The 27,277-nt window shown below is 43.3% G+C and overlaps 1 protein-coding gene across 1 annotated transcript in view; it reads right to left on the bottom strand.

Annotated features, from left to right (window-relative positions):
- The window catches only part of scml2 (Scm polycomb group protein like 2), a 119,550-nt gene that overhangs the window by 44,944 nt on the left and 47,329 nt on the right, over positions 1–27,277 (bottom strand). The window contains exons 7-9 of the mRNA XM_055644921.1: positions 23,562–23,650; positions 15,729–15,972; positions 2,103–2,350 (exon numbers count right to left, since the gene is read on the bottom strand). Coding sequence (XP_055500896.1) covers positions 2,103–2,350; positions 15,729–15,972; positions 23,562–23,650 — 581 coding nt within the window. The remainder of the gene's footprint in view (positions 1–2,102; positions 2,351–15,728; positions 15,973–23,561; positions 23,651–27,277) is intronic.

Below are 27,277 nucleotides of genomic sequence, written 5' to 3'. Positions count from 1 at the left end.
ACTTACTTTCAGTGACTGAGATACAAGCACACCCAGGTCTCGTTGCACCTCACCTCCTCCGAATCTGACACCATTGAAATACTAATCTGCCTTCCTGTTCTTGCCACCAAAGTGGATACTCACATTTATCCACATTATATTGCATCTGCCATGCTTCTGCCCACTATCCAACCTATCCAAGTCACCCTACAGCCTCCTCGCAGCTCACACTGCCACCCAGCTTTGTGTCATTCGCAAATTTAGAGGTTACATTTAATTCCCTTGTCTAAATCGTTAATATATATTGTAAATAACTGGTGTCTTCCTTAGTGAAGACAGAACCAAAGTACTCGCTTAACTGTTCTGCCATTTCCTCGTTTCCAATTATAAATTCACCTGTCTCTGACTGTAAGGGACCTACATTCGTCTTCACTAATCTTTTCCCTTTTACATATCTAAAGAAGCTTTTAGTCAGTTTTTATATTCTCCGCAAGCTTTCTTTCATGCTCTTTTACCCCCTCTTAATTAACCCCTTTGGCCTCCTCTGTTTGAGTTCTAAATTTTGCCTAGTCCTCTGGTTTGCTGCTTCTTCTGGCCAATTTATATGCCTCTTCCTTCGATTTACCTCTATCCTTGACTTCCCTCGTCCGTCACAGTTGAGCCGCCTTCGCAGTTTTATGTATTTGCCAGACAGGGATGAACAATTTCTGGAGTTCATCCTTGCAGTCTTTAAATCTTTGCCAATGCATCTCCACCATTAACCCTTTAAGTATAATTTGCCCGTCTATCCTAACCAATTCTCGTCTCATACCTTCAAAGTCTCCTTTATTCAAGTTCAGGACCCTAGTCTCTGAATTAACTGTGTCACTCTCCATACTAATGCAGAATTCCACCATATTATGGTCACTGGTGCCCAAGGGGCCTTACACAACAAGATAGCTAACTAATTCTTCCTTACTACACAATACCCAGTCAATGATGGCCTGCCCTCTAGTCGGTTCCTCTACATATTGGTTTAAAAACCCATCCCGTATACATTCCAGGAAATCCTCTTCCTCAGCAGTGTTACCAATTTGGTTGGCCCAATTTACATGTAGATTAAAGTCGCCCACGATAACCGCTGTACCTTTGCTACACGCATCCCTATTTTTTTTTCTGCTTGATAATATCACCAGTGGATCAAGCAATCCACAGTGCACAGATAAAGGGTACAACATATGGTGCAAGATAAAGGCCGATAAAGTCAGATTATGCTTTGGTTAAAGCCAAAGCAAAGCTCTTCTTTCCATTATATATCTTTCAGAAATTCCTTTCTGAACAATTTTATGATACAACTGTTGATTCTCTTACCAACAGAATAATATTTGAAGAACTGAATTTTAATAAATGTAAGCAGCAAAGTGATTAGAAAAGAAGTTTATGTCTAAAATTGAACCATGTCCAGTTATAAAGGGAACAATGGCAGCTTTTATAAGTAATTCAATATAGTTTGCCTGATGTAAAGGCTCAGTCATTGAGACTCGAGTAATAGAGGATATTAATGTTCATCATTATTTTGATATGTCAGACAGTGGCATCCAGCTTTTTTTTTTAAAGAAAAGAGTTTGCAGGACAAGATTGTCACTGACCACCTTTTATTGCCCAACCTCAAGAGGCCTTGTGAGGATTGTTGGAATTTTTTCCTTCTGGAGAAATGCAGACATCGGGAAGTTAATATCAGAGATATTCTGCACTTCCAAATTTTGCTACATAATATTGTTCGGAGACAGCATGAAAATATATGAAAAGTCATTATATCATTGCTCTTCTAAAGAAATACATTGAACATTACAACAATGAGTTATAGCTGGTGTATTCATGGGCAAGTAAATCTAAAATCTTAATGGCAAAACTTTCTGGCTTTGAAGTATTTACTTGTACAAATATGGAATCTCATTCCTTTTACTTGACAAAAAAGATAACATCCAAAAAAATTACTGAACATCATGTACAAATATGGCAAATACATATGAATGCCGCGAGCACCTTTTGTCTTTTACAATATATTTATAACACATACTTTGGGTTTGGTGTACTACATTTATAAAATGAAGAAGAATTTTGGTAGAGGTGTCTGAACAAACCTTCACTCCAGGCTTTGCTCCTCTTTTCGTTGGTTTGATTGGATCAGCACCAGAAACAGATTTAGGTGATGAATTAATTTGCAATGGTATGGTATTTTTTGAAGGGGACTGCCCAGGTTGTTTGCCTCGAATGCTTTTACGCCCCTTCTGTGTTGGCATCTCATTAGGTTTCTGTGGTAGCTGCATCGTCCTTTTAGTCAATCTGGAAGGAGTTGATGGAGTTGCAGGAATATTCTTTGGAATAGAAACTGTGAATAAGCAGAACATTTAAAATAAGTGAACATCTTAACTGAAATACTTCAAATATTAACACTAATATATTCCTATTGGGTCAAGAAACTAACCATTCCATATTTTCCTTCACAATCTAGCTAGATTGACCTCCATCCATTTGTCTAACAATGCTTGTGTCAGCTTGACATCAATGATCACATGCTCACTTTCCAGTCATAAATTTGATCTCCACTCCAGAGATGCAAATACAATCTGGACTGACATTTTAATATTGCACATATAGTGCCCTCCATAATATTTGTGACAAAGACCCATCATTTATTTATTTGCCTCTGTACTCCACAATTTGAGATTTGTAATTAAAAAAAAAAAAAAATCACATGTGGTTAAAATGCACATTGTCAGATTTCAATAAAGGTCATTTTTATACATTTTGGTATCATTATGTAGAAATTACAGCAGTGTTTATACATAGTCCCTCCATTTCAGGGCACCATAATGTTTGGGACACATCAATGTCATGTAAATGATAGTAATCATGTTTAGTATTTTTTTTGCATATCCTTTGCATGCAATGACTGCTTGAAGTCTGCGATTCATGAATATCAGCAGTTGATGGGTGTCTTCTCTGGTGATGCTCTGCCAGGCCTGTATTGCAGCCATCTTTAGCTTATGCTTGTTTTGGGGGCTAGGCCCCTTCAGTTTTCTCTTCAGTATCTAAAAGGCATGCTCAATTGGGTTCAGATCGGGTGATTGACTTGGCCACTCAAGAATTGTCCCTTTTTTAAGCTTTGAAAAACTCCTTTGTTGCTTTAGAAGTATGTTTTGGATCATTGTCTTGCTGTAGAATGAACCGTCGGCCAATGAGTTTTGAGGCATTTGTTTGAACTTGAGCAGATTGGATGTGTCTACACACTTCAGAATTCATTATGCTACTACCATCAGCAGTTGTATCATCAATAAAGATAGTGAGCCAGTACCTTCAGATGCCATACATGCCCAGGCCATAACACCCCCACCATTGTGTGTAACAGATGAGGTGATATGCTTTGGATCTTGGGCAGTTCCTTTTCTCCTCCATACTTTGCTCTTGCCATCACTCTGATACAAGTTAATCTTCGTCTCATCTGTCCACAAGACCTTTTTTTTCCAGAACTGTGGTTGCTCTTTTAAGTACTTCTTGGCAAACTGTAACCTGGCCATCCTATTTTTTCAGTTAACCAGTGGTTTACATATTGCAGTGTAGCCTCTGTATTTCTGTTCATGAAGTGTTCTGCAGACAGTGGTCATTGACAAATCCACATCCGACTCCTGAAGAGTGTTTCTGAAGTCGGACAGGTGTTTGGGGATTTTTCTTTATTATAGAGATAATTATTTTGTCATCAGCTGTGGAGGTCTTCCTTGGCCTGCCAGTCCCTTTGCAATTAGCAAGCTCGCCAGTGCTCTCTTTCTTCTTAACGATGTTCCAAACAGTTGACTTTGGAAGCCTTAGGTTTGGCTGATATCTCTAACAGTTTTATTCTTGTTTCTCAGTCTCATAATGGCTTCTTTGACTTTCATTGGCCAACTTGGGTCCTCATGTTGTGAACAGCAATAAAAGTTTCCAACGGTGATGGAAAGAATGGAGGAAAGACTAGGTGCTGAGAGCTCTCTTATACCTGCATTAAAGAGGCATTTAAACACACCTGAGCAAATACAAATGCCTGTGAAGCCATGTGTCCCAAACATTATGGTGCCCTGAAATGTGGGGGGACTATGTATAAACACAGCTGTAATTTCTACATGGTGAAACTAAAATGTATAAAAATACCCTTTTGCAGTTTAACCACGTGATTTTTTTCTATTACAAATCTCAAATTGTGGAGTACAGAGGCAAATAAATAAGTAAGTAAGTAAGTTTATTGGCCAAGTATTCATATACAAGGAATTTGCCTCGGTGCTCCGCCCACAAGTAACAACATGACATATAGTGACAGTTACGAATGACTCAGAAAACACAAAACATTAATGATAAAACACCATTTATCAAGCATGTGAACCAACAAAATACCAGATCAAAATGATGGGTCTTTGTCCCAAACATTATGGAGGGCACTGTATCTTAAGAACAGGATATTCTCGGAAGAAAGGTTTATACCTCAACCACAATAATGAAACAGAGTATCAGAAATCGTTATTGAAATGTAATAAAACATTTCTTATTGTTGCTGGCAGAATCTGATGAACAAGCATAATGTTCTCAATCCACACAATGATTGTTCTTTAAAAGTCGGTTAATTAGTTGCTCAGCATATTCAGACATCCTGAAGTCAGAATTATTATATAATTAGGAAATAAAAGAACCAGAAAGATCTCCAAGCCACCAGTTTTATTGTCAGGAAACTACAGGCAGTTAAAACTCCCAATTTTGATTGTATTTTATCTCCTAGTTCAATTAATCCTATTAAACAATATTACATTAACAAAAAATAAAATATGAGATATAATTTACTTATTTTATTCAAATGGTGTTAGATTGTTATCCTTGTTGTTCCTCCCTTTTGAATTAGACAATTTCCATTCATTACCTATTTAAGAAATCAACTTTTAAGGTCTGAAAATTAAATTCACTGATAGTCATTTCACTCTTTATCAACACCATCTGCCATTATGATCTTTCATGCTCATATCATAATATGGCAGTTGATACCCTGACAAAAACAGTAAATACTAGAAACACTTGGCTGGTCAAATTTGCTCAGAGGATATTAAGTTAATCTGAAACATTAATCATATCTTATCCAAATGACTCCAGCGATTGATCTCCGATACTATAATCAAAGTACTTGACCATCAGGGTGGCATTTTGAAATTACGAAGATAGATCTGCCCAACTACGACCACCTCTACTGTTCCCCTTGGCTTCCAGTAGTTTCCTACATCCACTTTTCTGATGAAAGTTACTGCTGAATGTAATTCTCTGCACCTTCAGGCAGAACTTGCCAAATCATAATTTGCTATATAATATTGCTCATCATAGAGAACAGAGGGATCTATGAATAACTGTGCATAGTTCCCTGAAGGTGGAATCTCATGTAGACAGGGTGGTAAAGAAAGCTTTAGGTGTGCTGGCCTTTAAGTCAAAGCATTGAGTATAGAAGTTGGGATGTAATGTTAAAATTGTACAAGGCATTGGTGAGGCCAATTCTGGAATATAGTGTGCAATTTTGGTCGCAAAATTATAGGAAAGATGTCAACAAAATAGAGAGTACAGAGGAGATTTACTAGAATGTTGCCTGGGTTTCAGCAACTAAGTTCCAGAAAAAGGTTGAACAAGATGGGTCTTTATTCTTTGGAGAGCAGAAGGTTAAGGGGGGACTTGATAGAGGTCTTTAAAATTATGAGAGGGATAGATAGAGTTGACGTGGATAAGCTTTTTCCATTGAGAGTAGTGAAGATTCAAACAAGACATGATTTGAGAATTAAGGAACAAAAGTTTAGGGGTAACATGAGGGGGAACTTCTTTACTCAGAGAGTGGTAGCTGTGTGGAATGAGCTTCCAGCGGAAGAGGCAGGTTCGATTTTATCATTTAAAAATAAATTGGATAGGTATATGGACGTGAAAGGAATGCAGGGTTATGGTCTAAGTGCAGCTAGATGGGACTAGGTGAGAGTAAGTGTTCGGCACGGACTAGAAGGGCCGAGATGGCCTGTTTCCGTGCTGTAATTGTTATATGGTTATCATCTTCCATCTGGTGATCTTGCTATTATTTTCCCATAGTTGTCAAAGCAGAAAGAACGCAGAGCACATGGAAAAGCTCTGGTGCTGTACATTTTTTTATTATATGCAAAAGACCATCCTTTCCTTTTTGGAAGAGCCAGCTCTCACATAAATTGATTGTATGACAGCCTTTAGTAGTTAGTATAGCAATCCAACATCATCCCTGGCAAAGCAGAAAATAAAATGACAGGATTACTTTTACATGCCTTTGTACGAATTGCATGTAGCTGTAACATTTGCAGTACACCTGCTTCCTTTACCCTTCAAGAGCAGACTTATCACATTTAAATAGTACAAGGTTAAAATTCACAAATAATTCTCAAATAAGCACTATTTGCTAAAGTTCAATGCAGCAGTAATTGACAAGCCCCACCCAGGGTCTCACAATATGGGTTGATACCATTGCATTATTGAAATAACATTATACAAGAGGAGAAACAAAATCTAGGTAAACAGAGCACAAAGTAAAATAAAAAACTCCAAGAAATATCCATATTTTTTCCTTGAATAGAAGTCATTATCAGCAACAATTCACACAAAAATGTAACCTTGAACACCAAATTGAGTAAGTCAGGTCTACAAATAAACAAAGTACAATTTTACAAAATTAGTGTTGGAGGGAAGATGTAGCAGGAATATTTATCAGTATTGCTGTTTCTAGGACTTCAGCCAATAATAAATCCAAGGCACAAGTAACTGCAGGTTGGAAAGTTGACCAAAAATCAAAAGGTTGGAGGAACTCAGCAGATCAGGTAATACAAAACCGTGCTGACTATCCCTGATCAGCTCTTGTTTATCTAAATGAAATGCATTTAGAATACTCAGAATACTCTCCAATAACTTTCCGACCACAGATGTTAGACTGACTGGCCTAGACTTCTTAGGCGTTTCCTTACAGGCCTTCTTAATAGAGGCACAACATATTTAACTCAAATCTCATCCTGCAATTTCCCCTCATAGCTTCCCACAGCTTCCTCGGATATATCCGATCAGACATGGGAGATTGGTCTACCTTCAGACACATTAGGACGTTTAGCACTTCCTCAAACGTAATACTGACTACCCTCAAGACACTTCCGTTGATAGCCTCAAATTCCCCGGTCCTCCTGTCTTTCTCGGTAAGAAGAGAGGAGAAACACTCGTTTAGGACCTTCCCATCTCCACAGAGATAACCTCTTTGATTCCTGAGGGACCCATTTCTCTCCCTGGTTACCTTTCCTCCCTTAATGTACATAAAATCTCCTTCGATTAACCTTAATATTATCTTCCAGCCTTTTCCTGCCCCCTTTTCGCCCTCCCAATTTCCTTCTTCAGCATCCTCCTCAGTTCCCAAAACTCGTCCAGGGAAATGCTTGATCCCAGCTACCTATACCTGTTCCATGCTCCTTCTTATTCTTGACCAGAGCCTCAATTTCTCCTGTCAACCAAGCTTATGATGCCTTGCCCTTCGCTGTAACAGGAACATGCATGCCCTAAACTGCTGTCTGCACACTTTTAAAAACATCCCACTTTCCAGACATTCCATTTCCTGCATACAGCCTGCTCCAATCAACTTGAGCGAGTTCCTGTCTAATACCTGTCTAAATTGGCTTTGCCGCAATTTAGAAATTTAACTCACAGGCCTGCCCTGTCTTTATCCATAACTATATTGAAGCTAATAGAACAGTGGTCACTGGTCCCAAAGAGCTCACCAATGAACACTTCAGCCACTTTTCCCTCCCAATTTACTACGGCTAGATCAAGTGTTGCACTCTCTCATGTAGTGCCTCTACATAATGCCATCGGAAACATAGAAAATAGGTGGAGTAAGCCATTCTGCACCTTCGAGCCAGCAACACCATTCAATATGATCATGGCTGATCATCCAAAATCAGTAACCCGTTCCGACTTATTCCCCATATCCCTTGATTCCCTTCGCCCTAAGTGCTAAATCTAACTCTGGAAAACATCCAGTGAATTGGCCGCCACTGCCTTCTGTGGCAGAGAATTCCACAGATTCACAACTCTCTGGGTGAAACTTTCCTGAACACCCGACAAATTCTACCCCGTCTAAACCTTTTCCACTATGACAATCCCACTCAATATTGGGAGAGCTAAAATCCCCTACTCTAACAATCTGATTAGTCCCGCATAAACCCTCACTTACCCATAAAGCCATCAATGTCATCTCTGACCACTGCAGTGACATTGTCAATCAATAAAGCAACACCCCCTCTTTTACCCCACTTCTCCTTCTCCTGAAGCATCTGTACCCTAGAACATTAAGCTGCATGTCCTGTTCATCTCTTTACCAGGTTCTGTTCTGGCTACAACATCCCAGTCGCACGTACCTATCTACGCCGAGTTCATCTGCCTTTTCCGTCATTCTCACATTAAAATAAGTACAATTCAACCCAACATGCTTTCCACGCTTCTTACCATCTGTCCACTGAACTTTCATTCATTACCACCCATGCCAACTTCCAGTCTCTCACCTGCCTCGATTCCACATTGGGTTCTGTCCCCCTGCACCCCACCTTTCGAGAATGTTATTCAGCTGTTCCGAAACATCCTGGACTCTGACACAAAGGAGGCAACACACAATCCTGGAGCCTCGACTGCTGCCACAAAATCTCCCGTCATTGCCCCTAACTAAAGAGTTACCTACCACAATCTCTCTGCCAGACATTACCCTTCCCTGCTCTGCCTGAAGAGCCAGGCTCGTTGCCGCAACCCTGCCAGGTACTGCTGTTCAACCCTGACGTGTAATTTCCCCTCCCCCAACAGTTTCAACTAAGAGTGTACCTATTTTGAAGGGGGATGGTCGCCAGCACTCCAGGTCTATTTATCTTCCTCGTGATCACTCACCATCTCTCTTCCTAGACTTTGGGCATGACCACCTCACTATTTAATCTTATCCAATAAGCTCTCATTCTCTCAGATGGTGCAGAGGTCAACCAGCTGCAGGTCTAGTTCCCTAACACGGTTTAAGGAGTTACACCAGCAGTTTTCCTGACTTCCCGCATCCTGCAGGACTATGGTATCAATTTACCTACCATCACCACTCCACTGAAACAAGGAAAAAAGCACACATACACATGCACATACAATAACCTTATCCTCTTTTGTTTTTAGCCTCCTTGCCTCAGCCGCCTTGGCAAAGACTCCTGAGCCTAAAACACACACTTGCCCTCCACACAACACTTCACCCTCACACAGTCCTGCTCCCATTAGGCTGCTCTGCTATATCTTGCTTTATTTTAATTTCAATTTGCCAATGTTGATCATTCAACTAATCCATTGATTTAAATTGTCCCATCCCTCATGTTAGCTGGCTCCAGTAATCCTCCCGCTTACCGTATAAATTATCACGCAATTTTCAGATATTGAAATTGAATATTGATACTGATGTAATTGGATAGCATTCAAAACAAAGATGTTCACTGTACCACAGTACATATAATAATAAACCTTATTATAGCCATGTTGACCATCTCTGATTTGGTTATGTCTGTGCAAGTGATCTTTAATCATGCTGCTCAAGATTTGTTTCCATTCATTTCCTAAGTGTTCGGCTCACAGGTCTGTAATTATTCAGTTTTTTCCCCTGTTGTTCTTCTTGAAAAGGGAGAAGCACCTTCCAGTCATCTGACATTTTAATCTTTGCTGGCTACAAATAAAGTATCTCTAGATACCCAGGCTATTACAGCATAGGGAACAGCTTGATGAACTAGAAGCAATACCTCTAAATAAGTAGGCAAGGATTATTGAATAATAGTAAAGGAAAAATAAACATGATAACATTGAGTGACAAAATTAATTCATTGTTTAATTCTTAACCAATGCCGCAGTACCAATGTTTGTTTGGAAAATGCAACTGGGATCTTGGTGTGCAGTGTCAAAAATTCAAAGTGAAACTTTATATTTTTCTCCTCATACATTGTATGGTGTTTTTCTGTCCTTTGTATAAAAGGAGACAAGCAATTGTTTCTCATTTAAATCGAGGCAGTTGAAGACTACAGAATATTAAATGTATGGAGCATTATTTCATTAATCAATATTCCACACACAGCGTCACTGCTCCAGTCAAACATCTATGCAAGAACAAGCTAAAAGAAAACAATTTTGCAATCCACAGTAGAGAATATTCACCATTCTCCCAAAGTAATAATATTTTATTATATGATAATTTTAACAAGGAAAGTAAGTTTATTAAACTGTTACAATCTTACAAACTGTTACAATTAAACGTTGGCAAAATAGATTAGGTATTCTTTAAAAATAAAGCACAATATCTACTGAGAAACAATTGAAGCTTACAAGTCCTTCAATAAAAAAACATTTCGACAATAGCTTGATATCAATAGTTAAACTACAACTATAAATCATAATGTATTTATAATTATTGACCAGCACAATAGTAAAAAACAGGATTGATTAATTGCATCAGAATACATATCATTTAAAAAAAAAATCATAACTTCTAGCACCAAGTCCAATGACACCAATTTATGACTTTTTTTATACAAAGAAAGGGTACTGCACATTTGAATTTGAGCAGGTTTGTCAAACAAAAGCTACACAGGCAAATAACAACAAAGACACCCAAACTTGGTTCAATTTAACAACACCAATAGAAATGAAATTTCATGCTTTAGTGTTTACCGTGGTGATTTTAGATTTCTCTCTTTCTGAGACCAACTCCTATCAGCTTAAGAACCCTGAATTTTCCTTTTAAATTTCCTTTGGTGATAGCACTTTTTTTCCCATCGACCAATCCTTCAACAAAGCCCATGCTGATTGAAGCTCAATTGCCAAACAGCACGTTGATGATATTTGCATTAGTTTGGGGATCTGGGGGACGCGGGGGAAGGGTAGAAAAGAGAAGTGTTGCATTTTAAACTAATGTGTATCCTGTGTGCAGGCTAAAGTGACAGTCTCATCAGTCACCTGCTCCCACTATCTTCGCCCCTGCTTTTGCACAAGGCGAAACGGTTAAAAAGGGTCAAAGATCCACAAAAGGCAGAAACCCAAATTAGTAATTTGCATTTTTAGACAAAGGCAGCCATTCCAAAATGTGTGCAATAAAACAAAAACCAGGAACACTTGTATTAAATTCTCATACAGTGGTTGTTTAGCTCAATAGCACATACAGGTTTTGGCAATCTGATTATATTAAGAGATAGGGTAATATGCAACATTCATTTCATAATGAACTCTGTCATATTGAAACATTATTTTTACTGCAACGTAAAATTTTAAAATATGCAAAAGCCAATGCGGGTACCAGTTCTGTATGGTCAATACTTGACAAAGCTCAATTCATTTCCATCTTCTGTTTCTCAATAATCAAGGCGTACCGTCCCAAGAGTATTAAGGAATATATATTTTTTAAATTATCTAAAACAAGCTAACTTGGCCACCACAGAAGAAAGGTCGAAGTCATGAAAATATTCTATATGAGCACTTTACATACTAGACTCAAAATCTTTGCATTAAAACCACATTCAGCTGTTTTAGAGCTGGAGATTTACAAGCAATTATCCACCCAGGTAATCGCGTTTTCAGATCCATACATTAATTTGAATATTTCATCTATTCAAAGACCAGACATAATCACAAGACCACTTCCAAGAATAATACAGAACATACAACAGTACAGTGATAGGCCCTTCGATCCACAATGTCTATGCCGAACACAATATCAATATCAACTCTTATCTGCTTACATGTAGTCATACAGCATGGAAACAGGCCCTTGAGCCCAACTTGCCCACACCGACAACATGCCCCATCTACATTAGTCCCACCTGCTCGTGTTTGGCCCTCCAAACCTATTCCATTCACAATATTGAAAGATACACCAAAAGGCAGATCAAAGCCAGCAATGAGGTTCAGGAAAGGTGCCCACAATGGTCCATTGTTGGCAATGGGGAAGCTGATGAGGGGATCCTGGGCATTTTTCCTCGCCCATTTTAGTAACCGGAACCTACCCGACCCGACTCGCAGTGTGATCCAAAGATCTTATAGCAGAGCTATAGGATCTTTGGTGCAATTCTGTTAGTTCACACTTCTGTTAATTCTTGTCAAGAATAAAATTTGACTCTGGTAATTGTCTTTTTTAATGTTTTTTTAAATCATTTCTTTTTAAATGGTTCATAGGCTGTGTTTGAGTTGATTTTGTATCAACCGGAACCTACCCGACCCGACTCGCAGGGTAATCAATGTTGCGGGGGAACAGTTTTTGTGTGTGATATTGGGTTAGATTCATAATTCTGTTAGTTCATAATTCTGTTAATTCTTGTTAAAGAATAAAATGTTTATAAATTTTGCCTCTGGTAATTTTCTTTTTTAATGTTTTTAAAATCATTTCTTTTTAAATGGCCCATATGCTGTGTTTGAGTTGATTTTGTATTACACTTGCACTCTGTAATTCATTCATCTAATCACATTAATGTAATCACACTGTTCACATCTGCAGTATTTGTGAAAATAATAGCAATATGAAGATTCCAGTTGGTCTAGCTCTGGAATATTACTTAATGTTTTGTGCTTATTTTCTATGGAGTTGTTTCTCCACAAATAAAAAGGTGTCTGGTCTTCCCAGTAGCCAGAGAGTGGAATGAGATCTGCCTGTGGGGTTATCTAATTGAAGGATTTCACAAAATTAACTTTGTTTTGAGCAAGATTTCCAAAAGATGTATAACTTAAGGATGGTTTTATTCCATGAGCATACAACTGACTGTGCTGGAAAGAACACACATACATGAATGTGATATAGATGTACATAATCATATAACACACATAATTATATTTCTTCTGATTTTTATATCCAATGATGAACTTTATTTCAGACTAGACAAGGGACATTAAATAATAAACATTGTAAACCTCCCCTCAACTTCACACACACTAGGCCCTATCCCACCCCTCAACTATCCCCCCCCCCCCCCCCACACTCCCTGGCCTCCCCCCAAACTACAATGTCTCCCCCCCTCCTATGCCCCTCTCCCCGCTGCCCCGGGCCGCCCACCCCCTCTCCCCGGGCCTGTGGTTGCAGGGGAAAGTACCTTGGAAAATTGTGGCTTGGGTGGGAAGGGATGAGTTAACCAGTTAGTTGCGGAGGGAATGGTCTCTGCGGAAAGCAGAAAGGGGTGGAGATTGGAAGATGCTACGAATGGTGGGATCCTGTTGGAGGTGGTGAAACTGTCAGAGGATTATGTGCTGTATGTGACGGCTGATGGGGTGAAAGGGGAGGGGGAGGGGGAAAATATGGATAGGTGATGTTTTGGGTCAACTGAAGAAGGGTCTTGACCTGAAAAGTTGCTTTTCCATATTCTCCAGTAATACAGGCTGACCTGCTGAGTTACTCCAGCATTTTGTATCTTATTTTAAGGTACAGGTTGGTCAGGAAAGGAATAGTTCATTGTCAACAAGTCAAATCGGAGAGAGAAGGGTGGAGATAGTGAAAGGCTGGAGGTGGTAAATTGGAGAAGACAAAAGACTACAGATGGTGGCATCTGATAAGGAGGCAAGGCAAGTAGTGAAATGTAGAACCAGAAAGAGGAATAGTGGGTACTGGGGAAGAGAGGGGGTGATGGGATCCCCTAAGGTGGTCGGAGTCTAAGATGAGCAGGAGTAGGATGCATAGCAGAGAAAGGGGGTGGTACGAGGAGTGCTGGGGGAATCTAAATAAATGTATGTGTGAGGTAGATGAGGAGACAACATGTTGGTGGAGGGATGTGACCTGAGAATTCAATATTCATGTTGTTGGGTTGTAGGTGACCCAAGCGGAAAGAGGTATTGTTCTAGTTTGTGCATGTCACCGTGGCATTGGAGGGGACCATGGATACACAGGGTTTTAAACAAGTAAGAGGCAACGTTCAGTTTTAACTATCTTTTTAAAGTTACTTAAAGCTGGATTACTCATAAGGAGCCAACTAAAATCAAACCAAAAATATTTTCTGTGATAAACCCATTGTCACCTCCATTAATAAAACCCAATATTCTGGCAAAACTTACCCAGTTACCATTCCCAAATATATCAATAATATGTTTAATACAAAGTCCACTTTCAAAGACATTGATCAAAAGAACTTGTTATAGAAAATGACACTTCCAATGTAATGCAAATAAGCACAAACAGAAAATGTAGAGAAAAAGAATAGTTCTCAAAACAATGTGTATCTGGATCATGAGTTGCACCAGACCAACCATCTTTGCCTTTGCACTCAACAATGCATGAACAAAGCTTTTTCCTCTGAGCAGATGCATTACTTTTACTTGAAGTGTGCTGACCTATCTTCTGTAATAACTGCCATGTCATAAATTGTCAGCTTCATCATCTTTACACTACAAGTTTGACAGCAACTTCAGAATTTGGAGCCAAGACAAAAATCTTACAAGTCACAAGTTTTTCAGAGCTCACTACATAATTAGCTCATAACAACAACTTAAGTTACAAATACAGGACTTGTTATTGGCACCTGTATCATGAAAGTAATTTAAAAAGTTAAGATAGTTAAATATCAATAAAGTGGCAATTTTAGCAACATGACTAATAATAAGTTTAAATTAAATTTAAAATAATTTTGTATTTCTGTAGCGAAATAGGCAACATCCTATGGAATCAGAATCATTGTAATGTCAAGCAGATGTCTTAATAATAATAATAACTTTATTTGTATAGCACTTTTCATACAATTGACATTATAACAAATGTTTAGAATAATCGTCTGAGATTTTGGTTGAAGTATAAATATTGGCTAGGTGACCACTACTTGTCGCTAAACACCTCCAAGACCAAGGAGCTGATTATTGACTTCAGGAGGTCCCATAATGGAGAATACGCCCCAATCTCCATTTACAAGGAAAGTGTGGAGAGAGTGTCCAGCTTTAAGTTTCTGGGCACTCACATTTCAGAGGACCTCACATGGTCCACCAACACCGCTGCACTGGTCAAGAAGGCACAGCAACGACTGTTCTTCCTGAGGACATTAAAAAAGACTGGTCTGCCCCAACAGCTGTTGACAACCTTCTACCGCTGCACCACAGAGAGCATATTAACGTATGGCATCTCTGTGTGGTATCGCAGCTGCACAGAGGCGGAGAGGAGCGCTCTTCAGCGCGTCGTCCACAGAGCGCAGAGGATTATTGAGAAACAGCTACCAGCCTTGGAGGGCATCTACCACACAGGAAGGCCGTCAGCATCCATAAAGACTCCTCACACCCTTGTAACGGACTGTTCGAACTATTTCCCTCCGGCAGACGTTACAAGGCCTTCTACGCCCGAACCTCCAGACTCAGAGACAGCTTTATTCCCAGAGCTACAGCGGTTCTGAACTGGCCCTGCTGAGTACACCCCCCCCCCCCCCCCCCCCCCCCGGACTGTCTCCCTCAGATGGGTCACGCCGCACAGTTTATGTATTTATTTATTTATTTTTGACATCGGTTGGAAGCTGCATACTAAATCTCGTTGCACTGATGTGCAATGACAATAAAAGATAATGTTATTATTATTATTATTATTAAAAGTTCAAAATATTCTGGAACATTCACAATATTCTGCATTGTTCTCCAATAATACAAATTTTAATTAAGTACATCATAGAATATTAAGTATGTTCCTCAATAAAATCAGTGTAAAGACTTACCCCTATTTCCAGGTGGCTGGAGACTATCTCCTGTCAGGCTACACCACCCCACTGGAAAAATATCACTGGAGTCATATTTGCACCAGTAGTCAAATGCGCCTCTCCAACCATCAAATGTTATAAAAATGTCTTCTCCTTTCACTTCAGTAATAGTCGCTGGACAAATCAGATGAGGGTTTTTCCGATCCACAGCTTCCAGTTTCATCCCAACTTTAAAATGATTATGCTGTGGACTTGGAGGTTCCTCCAAGAGAAGAAAAAATATACATTAATTAGTGTATACATTCAATTAAAACTTAAATATTACAATTGTAAATAGGTTTGGCAGTCATACTTTGTTTTCTAATGTGTACTTGAATATTTTTTCAAATGAAGATTGCTTGTAGATTCATAACCGAGAATCAAACACTGTCCTTTTTGAAAGGACCATAGCAGGTCAGGCAGCATCTGTGGAGGGAAGCTGACTTTTCACATTGGAATTATTCAGCCACTTCACAACTTTAGCATAACTGACCAGAGTTGTGTTCATTCCTCATACATCATATCACCAAGACAAACTACGTCCATTTGATTGACATTTAACTTCTTTGAGGTAACGAAGGAGATCAATGAAGGAATGAATTTCTCAAACTGGAAATAAGGAGTCCCAGCATCTTATGTGTCGAAAGGAACTGCAGATGCTAGTTTATACCAAAGTGCTGGAGTAACAGAAGAGGAGGAGAACTTCTTCAAATTAGGCATATCCAATCAGAAGAGGGGTCCGGACTCAAAACATTTTTCTCCAGAGATGCTGCCTGACCCACTGAGTTACTTCTACACTGTGTCTACACTCAGTCCATTTACATGATGTTATGGCAGGCGAATATGCAAGCCACGCGTGGTGAATCAAAGAGATCTTTATTGTCAAAGCAAAGAGAACAGCACACACGTGAATGGGGGAAGGTTGACAGGGGGGTTCATTTTTTATACTAGGGCACACCCCTATACCTAGTGACAACTCCTTCCCGCCATTACCCAGTCACGTGACCCTACCGCGCCTGTCGAGGGTTCACATAGTAAGTGGCCTAACCACCGGGTGGCGGCACAGGACACTCCCCAGAACCGGAGGCACGAAACCGAAAGGGCAGACGAACGAGGTGTTGCCCTCGCACATCCACCAACAGAGAATGGGCACGGAGGAAATCTGCACCCATCAACGGCTGGGAGACGTCAGCCACCGTGAAAGTCCAGGTAAAATGGCAGGGGTCAAAGATGAGCGGGATCATGCGAACCTCATACGACCGTATGGAGCTGCCATTGACTGCAGTCAAGAGATGGCCCCGCTTGCCAGAACGAGTGTCGACCCCCGACGAGGGCAAAACGCTATACTCCGCGCCACTATCAACCAGGAACCGTCGCCCCGAGTGACGATGTCAAGCGTAGAGGCGATGTTCAGGCCGACCGCCGTAGCGGCTACTGGCGGCCAGCCCCGGCATTTCCCGGATACGAGCAGGGTGGGCGGTACTGACGGGTTGCGGGACGCCATCTCTGGTGTTAGTAACATAACTTCCCCTTACCGGGGTCGTTTGGGACAGACGGCACAGCTGAACTCCTGGTGGATGCAGGGCCTGGTTTCTGGACCTTCCAAGGCACCGCCGACACCCAATCGATCGAGCCACAGCCATGCTGCTTGGCTTGCCACAGCTCGTCCGCACGCTCCGCTAGCTGCAGGGGGTCTGTGAAATCCTCACCGGCAAAAAACAAGCGTTCGAAGAGCAGGCAGGGCGGATGACAGTGTGAGCATCTCGCTCATGAGCACCGATGGCTTATGATCGCCGAGGCCGCCCATGTGCATGAGCCAAGCTGCGCGGTCCCAGCGGCTGAGCCCAAAGGTCCACAAGAGCAGTGCTTTGAGGCCCTTGTATTTGTCCTGATCTGGCAGCACACGTAGGTAAGGGACCAGTCGACCGGTCGTCTCCTGATCCAATGCATTGACCACATAGTAGTACTGGGTGTCATCAGCCGTGATGCGTCGAACGTGAAACTGGGCCTCGGCTTGTTGGAACCACACTTGAGGCTGCGATGTCCAGAACACAGTCAGCTTCAAGGAGACAGCATTCTGCTGGGCTGGATTGTCAGCGACCTCGGGCTGTTGAGGTTGATCATTGGCAGCAAACATCGTTTAAATCCAAAATTACCGTTTTGGATCGTCGGGGTCACCAATATGGTGGGCCAATAAGCAAGCCACGTGTGGTGAATAAAAGAGATCTTTATTGTCAAAGCAAAGTGAACCACAAACACGCGAATGGAGGAAGGTTGATCCGGGGTTCATTATATATGTGCCTTTTTACAATACTGGAAAGATTTTGAGGAACAAGATTATTATTCCGTTTTTTACACCAATACACTGTTCTTAACAAAAATCTACCCATCATGTGAAACCTTATAAATAACAGATATAAATTAGATAACTTCAAGACCGAAAGTCAAAAACTTTTTTCATGACAGACGTTCAAATCTTCATCGTTTTACCACCAATTATGACACCAAAAATGTGACATAAAAAACTCTACCATTTTTAGTCATGAATATATAATTCATAAATAAACATCATATGGCCCATCATACATATACGTCTTGATAATGATCTAGGGAAATATCTTCATCAATACCAGGAGTCATCGGCCATCAATATAGCTCAAATCCATACCATTTAGATCACATTGGTGAAAGTGTTTGGATTTTGCTAATAATGTAACGTTCATTTCCTGGGACACCAAACCTTTTAGTATCCACCGCAACGTACATTTGTGTGTATGATGTGTAATGCGCGTTGCGGTGTCCACTCAGATGGATGCAGTATTCTACTACATGATCAGGTGAATGAAGTCGAAACGGCGTTTGCAATTTTATTGTTCCATGTGGTATTCATAAACATGGAAAGGAATAAGAAATACACGACAACCGTTACACAAAATGCATTTGTGTATTCCGATGCCATTTTCAGAAACTTGCGATCAATTTGCTATCTTTTCTTATATTTTTTGTTGATACTATGTTAGTCATGAACCCAATAAAGTGCTTGTCAAATTCCTTAAAAAAAGTTGAAATTTAACCCCCTTTGTCACATTTTTGTGCGCCGTATTGCAAAAAGACACATATACTAGGGCACACCTCTATACCTCGTGACAACTCCTTCCCGCCATTACCCAGTCACATGACCCTGCCCCTGACTGCCAAGGGTTCGCATAGTAAGTGGCCTAACCACCGGGTGGTGCCACAATGTGTTACATGAGGAAGGTTGGAGGTAGTCAAAGAAAGTCCCATTTCTTTCTTCTACCTTCTGGGAGAACATATAGGAGCTAGAAAGCCCAGATGTCCAGCCCGAATAATAGCTTATTTCCCACTGTTATCAGACTCCCAAACCAATCATTTCTTTCACACACCCTTACTGGAGGTGCAGACATGTACTTTGATTCTTAACTGCACCTCATTTGGTTATTCCGTTATTGCACTTTAGTATTTTGCTTTGCATCACTTCAGATTACATTACAATCTTTATACCATTCAGTTGTTTTGTATATTGCTGTATCAATTAATAATGTGTATAATTTTTACTCTTTAAGCTTCATGCGAACAAGGAATCTTATTGCACCACGATGTATTTGACAATAAATTTATCTGAATTCAAATCTACGCACAGTGGCACAAATGGATTATGACTAGATAATCTGTTATTTTACTGTTACCAGTTGAGGAAGACATTTTTGGCAGGTGACCAGGGGACACTATATCTCTTCAAATATTGCAAAGAAATGTTATGCCCATCTCATGAGACCAAATATAAAGTTCCTTCTAAGAGAGCATACGCAAAAACCCAATATTGTGGCGGCTCCTAAGGGTCGTGCCATTATACTGCCGAACCCCTCGGCACAGGAGTGGCGCAGTCCGGAGCAGCTCCCGATTTCCTCCGGTGGGGCGGGGGAGCTGTGGAAAGAGTGACAACTCCAGCCTGACGGCCAGCACGATTACCCCCAGCGGCAGTGAGAGGTACTGCACCTGCAGTCCAGCGCCAGCAAGCTGCAGGCACCACCAGCAGGGGCAGGCAAGCTCCAAATAGCACCAACACAAGGAGCTGGTGCTATTTCCATCAGCGCTGGGGTGCTGCAGCACGACAATGCCGCCAGCCATGCACGTTCCCGGGAAACGCCTGGGCCGGCTGCCAATAGTCCCCGTGGTGGCCGGCCAAATTCACCGTCTTTTCGCTTGGGATCGGCGCTCCGGGACCCGCTTCCTCGTGGATACAGTCGGAGCTCAGCGTCCTGCCCCCTTTGGCCGACATTCGTTCCGGTAAGCGGGGGCCCTTCTCACCGCGGCGAACGGCAGCCCATCCGCACATAGGACTGCCCATGGTTCCCATCGTGCTCGGCTCCTGCCATTTTTCATGGAACTTCACCGTTGCCGACGTTCCCACCATTGCTCGGGGACGATTTTCCCCACGCATTCCCTCATGGTGGACGTCGGGCGTCTCGTTTGGTCAACGCCACTACAATGGAGCCGATCACGTTGCGCTTGAGTCAACCGGTGGGACGGCCACTGGCGTACGTGGATCCCGATTCGCACGAATCTTGGCTGCGTTCCCGGACATTCTCACTCCGCAGTTTTCATTCAGCAACCCCCAGCCACGGAGTTGTACATTGCTTCCCGACTACCGGCCCACACTCCATGCACGAGCACGACGACTGCCACCAGATAAACTGCGTCTGGCACGGCGGTAATTCCGCACGATGGAGGCCTTGGGGATCGCTGCCCCTTCGAGCAGCCCTTGGGCGTCCCCACTCTCCACATGATCCCTAGTCAAGCGGGGGCTGGCGACTCTTTACCGAGCTTCACGCGCAACAACAGGGATCTTATTGCCCCACGATGCCCATTTTGGGGCCACATTTTTTTTCAAAAGTGGATCTGGTGCGGGGTTATAATCAAATCTACCCGGATGACGTACCCAGTGGCATCATCACGCCATTCGGCTTTACGAGTTGACTAGATGCCGTTCGGTCAAAAACGCTGCACAGGCCTTTCAGCGCCTCATGGACGGGGTGTGTCGTGACCTCGAATTCGTGTTCGTGTACCTGGACGACATCCTGGTGGCCAGCCGCTCGCAGCAGGAACACTGCGCTCATCTTCGACAGCTCTGTCAGCGGCTCAGCGAGCATGGTTTGGCCATCAACCTGGACAAGTGCCGTTTTGGGGTCAACGAAATTGACTTTCTTGGCCACCGCGTGACTGCGTAAGGCGCGGTTCCCCTGCCTGACAGGGTTGACGCCATCAGTCGGTTTCCCCGCCCACGCACGGTGCGTGGCCTGCAGGAATTTGTCGGCATGGTGGCATTCTACCATCGTTTCGTGCCATCCGCGGCCCACATCATGCGGCCCCTGTATCAACTTCTGGCGGGTGGGCAGCAAAAGAGCGTTGAGTGGACCCACGAGGCGGAGGCAGCTTTCGATGGCGCGAAGGAGGCCCTTGCTCGGGCCGTGCTGCTGGTGCACCCGCGGGAAGAAGCCCCAACTGCTCTCACTGTGGACGCCTCGGAGTCGGCAGTTGGTGCTGTACTGGAGCAGCTGACAGGCGGAGTTTGGCGGCCTCTGGCCTTCTTCAGTCGGCACCTCAACCGCGCGCAGACCAAGTACAGCGCGTTCGATCGTGAGCTCCTGGATCTGTACCTGGCTGTGCGCCATTTTCGTTACTTCCTGGAGGGCCGCCCGTTCACCGCCTACACCGACCATAAGCCGCTCACTTTCGCCCTGCAGAAGGTTTCCAACCCCTGGTCCGCACGTCAGCAGTGGCAGTTGGCTTACATCTCCGAGTACACCACAGCCATCCGCTACGTCAAGGGGAAAGAGAACCGGGTGGCCGACGCATTGTCCCGCCCTGCTATAAATGCCGTGTTCGAGGTGGCGCCCGGATTGGACTATTCTGCTCTGGCGGCGGCACAGCTCACGGACGACGAGGTGCCCACCTACCGGACTGCCATCTCCGGCCTCCGTCTTGAGGATGTCCCTCTCGGTCCTGGGGTTGTGACGATCCTGTGCGATGTGTCGTCCGGTCAGCCGCGCCCCATCGTCCCTGCCACCAGAGAGTGTTCGAGGTGATCCACGGACTGGCTCACCCATCAATCCAGGCGACAACGGCACTGGTGGCAGCTCGCTTCATGTGGCACGGTCTGCGCAAGCAAGTTGCCCATTGGGCTCGCACCTGCATCCTGTGCCAGACGGCAAAAATCCAGCGCCATGTCCGCGCACCTCTCCAGGAGTTCGGTCTACCTCACCGGCGGTTCGACCATCTCCACGTGGACATTGTGGGGCCCCTTCCACCGTCCAGGGGCATCACCCACCTTTTGACCATGGTGGACCGCTTCCGCGGTGGCCGGACGCTTGGCTGACACCTCATCGTGCGTTGTCCGCGCACTGGATTGCTCGCTTTGGGGTGCCGGCGCACATCTCCTCCGACCGGGGCCCACAGTTCACCTCCGAGCTGTGGTCAGCCATGGCTCGCTTGCTGGGGGGTGCAGCTGCACCACACCACGGCTTACCACCCGCAGGCTAACGGTCTGGTGGAGAGGTTCCACCGGCAGCTGAAGGCGGCATTGAAGGAACGACTCACCGGCCCGGACTGGATGGACGAGTTGCCGTGGGTCATGCTGGGCATCCGGACCGCTCCCAAAGAGGACTTGGCCTCATCATCGGCGGAGCTGGTGTACGGGTCGACACTCACAGTGCCCGGGGAGTTCGTGCGGTCGGCGCCGGAGCAGCAGGAAACGCACTCCTCCACCCTTCAACGCCTTCGCGAGCGAGTTGGCAGGCTCGCACCCGTCCCAACGTCCCGCCATGGGACATTTCACCCACACGTGCCAATGGCCCTCACGGACTGCCCATACGTCTTCCTGCGCCGTGATGCCCACCGGACGCCACTCCAGAGGCCGTACAAGGGCCCGTTCCGGGTGCTGGAACACGGGCAGTCAACTTTTGTCCTGGACATGGGGGGCCGGCCGGAGGCCGTGTCGATTGACCGTTTAAAGCCGGCGCACCTGGACATTGACCAGCCGGTGCTGGTTGCTCAACCTCGGCCCCGAGGGCGCCCCCCCTCACGACTCCCTCCACCTGTCCCTCCACCTGTCCTCCCGCCGGTCCCTCGACCTGTCCCTCCACCTACGCCCCCGCAAGCCCCGGGATCTGCTGACTTCCGCACGCGGGCCGGCCGGGTCGTGCGCCCGCCGGTGCGTTTTGTGCCTCTGGATCTGGGGGGGGGGTCCTGTGGCGGCTCCTAAGGGTCGTGCCATTATACTGCCGAACCCCTCGGCACAGGAGTGGCGCAGTCCGGAGGCGGTCCTTAGCCGGAGGGTATAAAAGGCAGGGTTTGGGTGCCATCTTTTCCTGGTTTCGTCTTCCCCTGAACCGGGAGGAATTAAAGTAAAGTGCTTCTCAAACTTCAGACTACTTGCCTCATTTTGAGACCCATGCACTACAATATTGTCTTAATCAGGGAATGTGAAATAAAATGTTTTCAATTTGTCTTTTCAAATATCTTTTGCGATAATGTTACTTTATACTATGAGAGAAGGTGATATAACTTATTTTAAATCTAATGTTTCATTCACATCACCTTTTCAAAAACATCCTTGTATTGTTCCCAAAAGATGGTGACATGCCCACTTGAGAAAGCCATCTCTTAAAATCAGTATCACCTAACAACGTTATACTAAATCATATCATTTAAGGGGTGGGGAAGGTCGTGTCAAAAGCACATCAAGAAAAATTCAAAAGAGAGTAAGGCACAAGATGAAATGTTATTTCTTACCTTTTTAAATATAGATGTTGGGGCCATTTCAGCTCCATTTAGTGTTCTCAACAGAAACATTGGCCAGGAGGATGCATTCATTCGGAATCCTGTTCACTCATGCAAAACAAACTTGAGTTAGTTTCAAACAGTAATGATAACCGAAGTCATGTAATAAAAAAGCCTATTCCATGCTAACAATATGTTTGTTATAACGACTAGGGTTTTCCACCTCGTGGCTGAATGGCGCTTTACTTAATTAAAGGCCTTTTTTTAGTGTTCTTTTTAAGCAATTTATCCTGCTCATGTTATGCTGGTAAGCAAGTCCTTATGCTTACCTCGTTTCACGTAAAAAAGGATCAAAATACCTTACATCATGAATGGCAAGACCAGAAGTTAATGGGAAAAGCAAGATCTCATGCCAGTTATCAGCCCCTTTTGTGAAGTCCACTCCCTGCTCTTCATAGGGTCACAAATTGAACCAAAATAATGGATCATAAAAGCAAGCAAAACACCTCCTTTTATGCCAAAAAGCTTTTATGTTACAAGTGAACGTGCACTAATCTATCCTCTCGCAACTGCAAGATAAAGTCAATCCCTATTTTGAAAACAAAACATTGAAATTGTTACATATATTCAGTCACAAGTCAAGTCAAGAGAGTTTATTGTCATGTGTCCCAGATAGGACAATAAAATTCTTGCTTGCTGCAGCACAACAGAGCATTGTAAGCATAAATACAGAACAGTTCAGTGTGTCTATATAGCATAGACCATGTATATACACATAAATAAACAGATAAAGTGCAATAGGCTGTTATAGTTCAGAGTTCATTTGATGGCGAGTTTAATAGCCTGATGGCTGCGGGGAAGTGGCTATTCCTGAACCTGGATGTATCAGATTTCAGGCTCCTGTACCTTTTACCTGTTGGTAGCGGAGAGATGAGTGTGTGGCCAGGATGGTGTGGGTCCTTGATGATGTTGGCAGCCTTTTTGAGGCAGTGACTGCGATAGATCCCTTCGATGGTGGGGAGGTCAGAGCCAATGATGGGCTGGGCAGTGGTCACAAATTTCTGCATTCTTTTCCACTCCTGGACACTCAAGTTGCCGAGCCAAGCCACGATGCAACCAGTCAGTATGCTCTCCACTGTGCACCTGTAGAAGTTCGAGAAAGTCCTCTTTGACATACCGACTCTCCGGCATCTTCTCAGGAAGTAGAGGCGCTGATGTGCTTTCTTTATAATTGTATCAGTGTGCTGGGACCAGGAAAGATCTTCAGAAATATGCACACCCAGGAATTTGAAGTTCTTGACCCTTTCCACCAATATCCCGTTGATATAAACAGGATTGTGGGTCCCTATCCTACCCCTTCCAAAGTCCACAATCAATTCTTTGGTTTTGCTGGTGCTGGGAGCCAGGTTATTGTGCTGGCACCATTTGGTCAATCAGTCGATCTCACTTCTATACTCTAACTCGTCACCATCAGTGATACGTCCCACAACAGTGGTGTCGTCGGCGAACTTGAGGGTGCAGTTCGCACTATGTCTAGCTACACAGTCATGAATATAGAGTGAGTACGGCATGAGGCTGAGCACGCAGCATTGAGGTGCTCCCGTGCTGATTGTTATCGAGGATGACACATTTCCACCAATACAGACAGACTGTGGTCTGTGGATGAGGAAGTTGAGGATCCAATTGCAGAGGGATGCGCAGAGACCCAGATCTGAGAGCTTGGTAACCAGCTTGGAGGGGATGATGGTGTTAAATGCCGAGCTGTAGTCAATGAATAACAGCCTGACATATGAGTTTCTGTTGTCCAAGTGGTCCAGAGCAGAGTGGAGAGCCAGCGAGATCACATCCACCGTTGATCTGTTGTGGCGGTAAGCGAACTGCAGTGGGTCGAGGTTCTTGTCGAGGTAGGAGTTGATTTGCGCCATAATCAACCTGTCAAAGCACTTCATCACCACAGACATTAGTGCCACTGGTCAATAGTCATTGAGGCACATCACCTTGCTCTCTTGGGCACTGGTATTATTGATGCCCTTTTAAAGCAGGTGGGAACCACAGATCTCAAAAGTGAGAGGATGAAAATGTCCGTAAAAACTCCTGCCAGTTTGTTCGCAAGGGGCAGAACAGCCTATTCCTGCCTTAATAGCTCATGTTCTTATGATTTAGGATAGAGAGAATAAAAAAGCAGTTATGTTTTTTGACAACCTCGTCTAACACTGTTTAAAATATAAATCTCATTTGACTCTGTATGTATTCCTACCGAAAATGTGGATTCCCAACATTTTCCTGCATCTTAAAAGCTCTGTAAATAACAGGCTCTCAAGCTAAATTGACAAACAAATAAAGCCGCACGAAAAAAATAGCTTTCACGGTAAAAATTCCAGGTTCCTGTTACAATTTATATGAAACAGAAAATTTGAAACTTTCTAACCTGAAACAAATGGATCCCTGTTCTCTGCAAAAATTTACAAAACTGGTCTTTTGGCCTTCTCCTTTAATTTTTTCCAAGCAATATTCTCATAGAATAACAGTTAGGTTTTATTCACAGCTACTCCAGATTAGATTGAATATGAGAAACAGAAATAATATATCGTGTGAAGCCATCTTAAATGACCACCTAAACTGTCATTTGGCAACCTAAAAATCTAGAAGTTCGATCTCTCTGTGCCTTTAATCCACAGCGGCCGGGGGGGGGGGGCCTGGAGGCAGGTGGGCCTCGATTGGTCAGCATGTGGCATTGTGACGTCAAGCAGCTCATGAGTCCGGTTTAGATTTTAAAATTAGTGAGATTTTAAAACGAGGGAGGATTTTATTTTAAAATGTGCACATAAAAATGTCTAAATTTAATGAGGAGTTGATTAGCGAATGTAAAAGTGAAATCGCTAGCGAAATGGAAAAAATTACGGTTTAAGCATGTGGTGTTGGCGGTCCAAAGAATCAAAGGGCAAAAAAAATATCTGAAAATGGAATCTGACATACACCCACACACACACACACGCAGAGTTTTAATATATAGATAGATATGATATGATGGTTTAATCGCAATACCAGATTCTTTACTTTGCATGTTATACAGAAACATATCATCATTGTACAATAACCGTGTGAGAGTATTGAAAATAACTATAGCGCTGATGTAACACGCCCTTTCACAATACTTAAAACTTGATAGATTGTCCTTAAGTAGCCTCACAGTGAAATGCTTAGCCACATCTTGGGGAACTTGGGGCAGTCAATGGAAGTGTCTTGTGAGCAGTCAGTAATATGGATGCGAGGTGCTGCAGTCCCTGATGTGTATGAAGGTAGACAAATCTCCCTGGCCTGATCAGATATATCCAAGGACACTGTGGGAAGCTAGAGGGGCAATTGCAGTTGCATTGGCTGAGATTTACGAGTTGTCATTATATATGGGTAAGATGTCGGTAGACTGGAGGGTGGCAAATGTTGTGTTTCTATTCAAGAAGGGTTGCAGGCAAAAGCCAGGGAACTACAGGCCAATTAGCCCAACATTTGTGGTTGGAAAGTTACTGGAGTATTCTGAGGGATAAGATATACATGCATTTAGATGGACAAGGGATAATTCCGAATAGTCAGCATGGTTTTATACGCAGGAGGTCGTGTCTCACAAATTTGATTGAGTTTTTTGAACATGCGACCAAAAAAGTTGATGAGGGCAGGGGGAGGGGCGAGAGAGAGGGGGAGAGGGAGGGGGAGAATGGTAGGAAGGTAGG

The sequence above is a fragment of the Leucoraja erinacea genome, chromosome 13 (assembly GCF_028641065.1).
Source record: "Leucoraja erinacea ecotype New England chromosome 13, Leri_hhj_1, whole genome shotgun sequence".
In the NCBI taxonomy this organism is placed as follows: Eukaryota; Metazoa; Chordata; class Chondrichthyes; order Rajiformes; family Rajidae; genus Leucoraja; species Leucoraja erinaceus.
The sequence above is the reverse complement of the archived record's forward strand: the minus strand, read 5'-3'. Positions and strand labels throughout refer to the sequence as shown.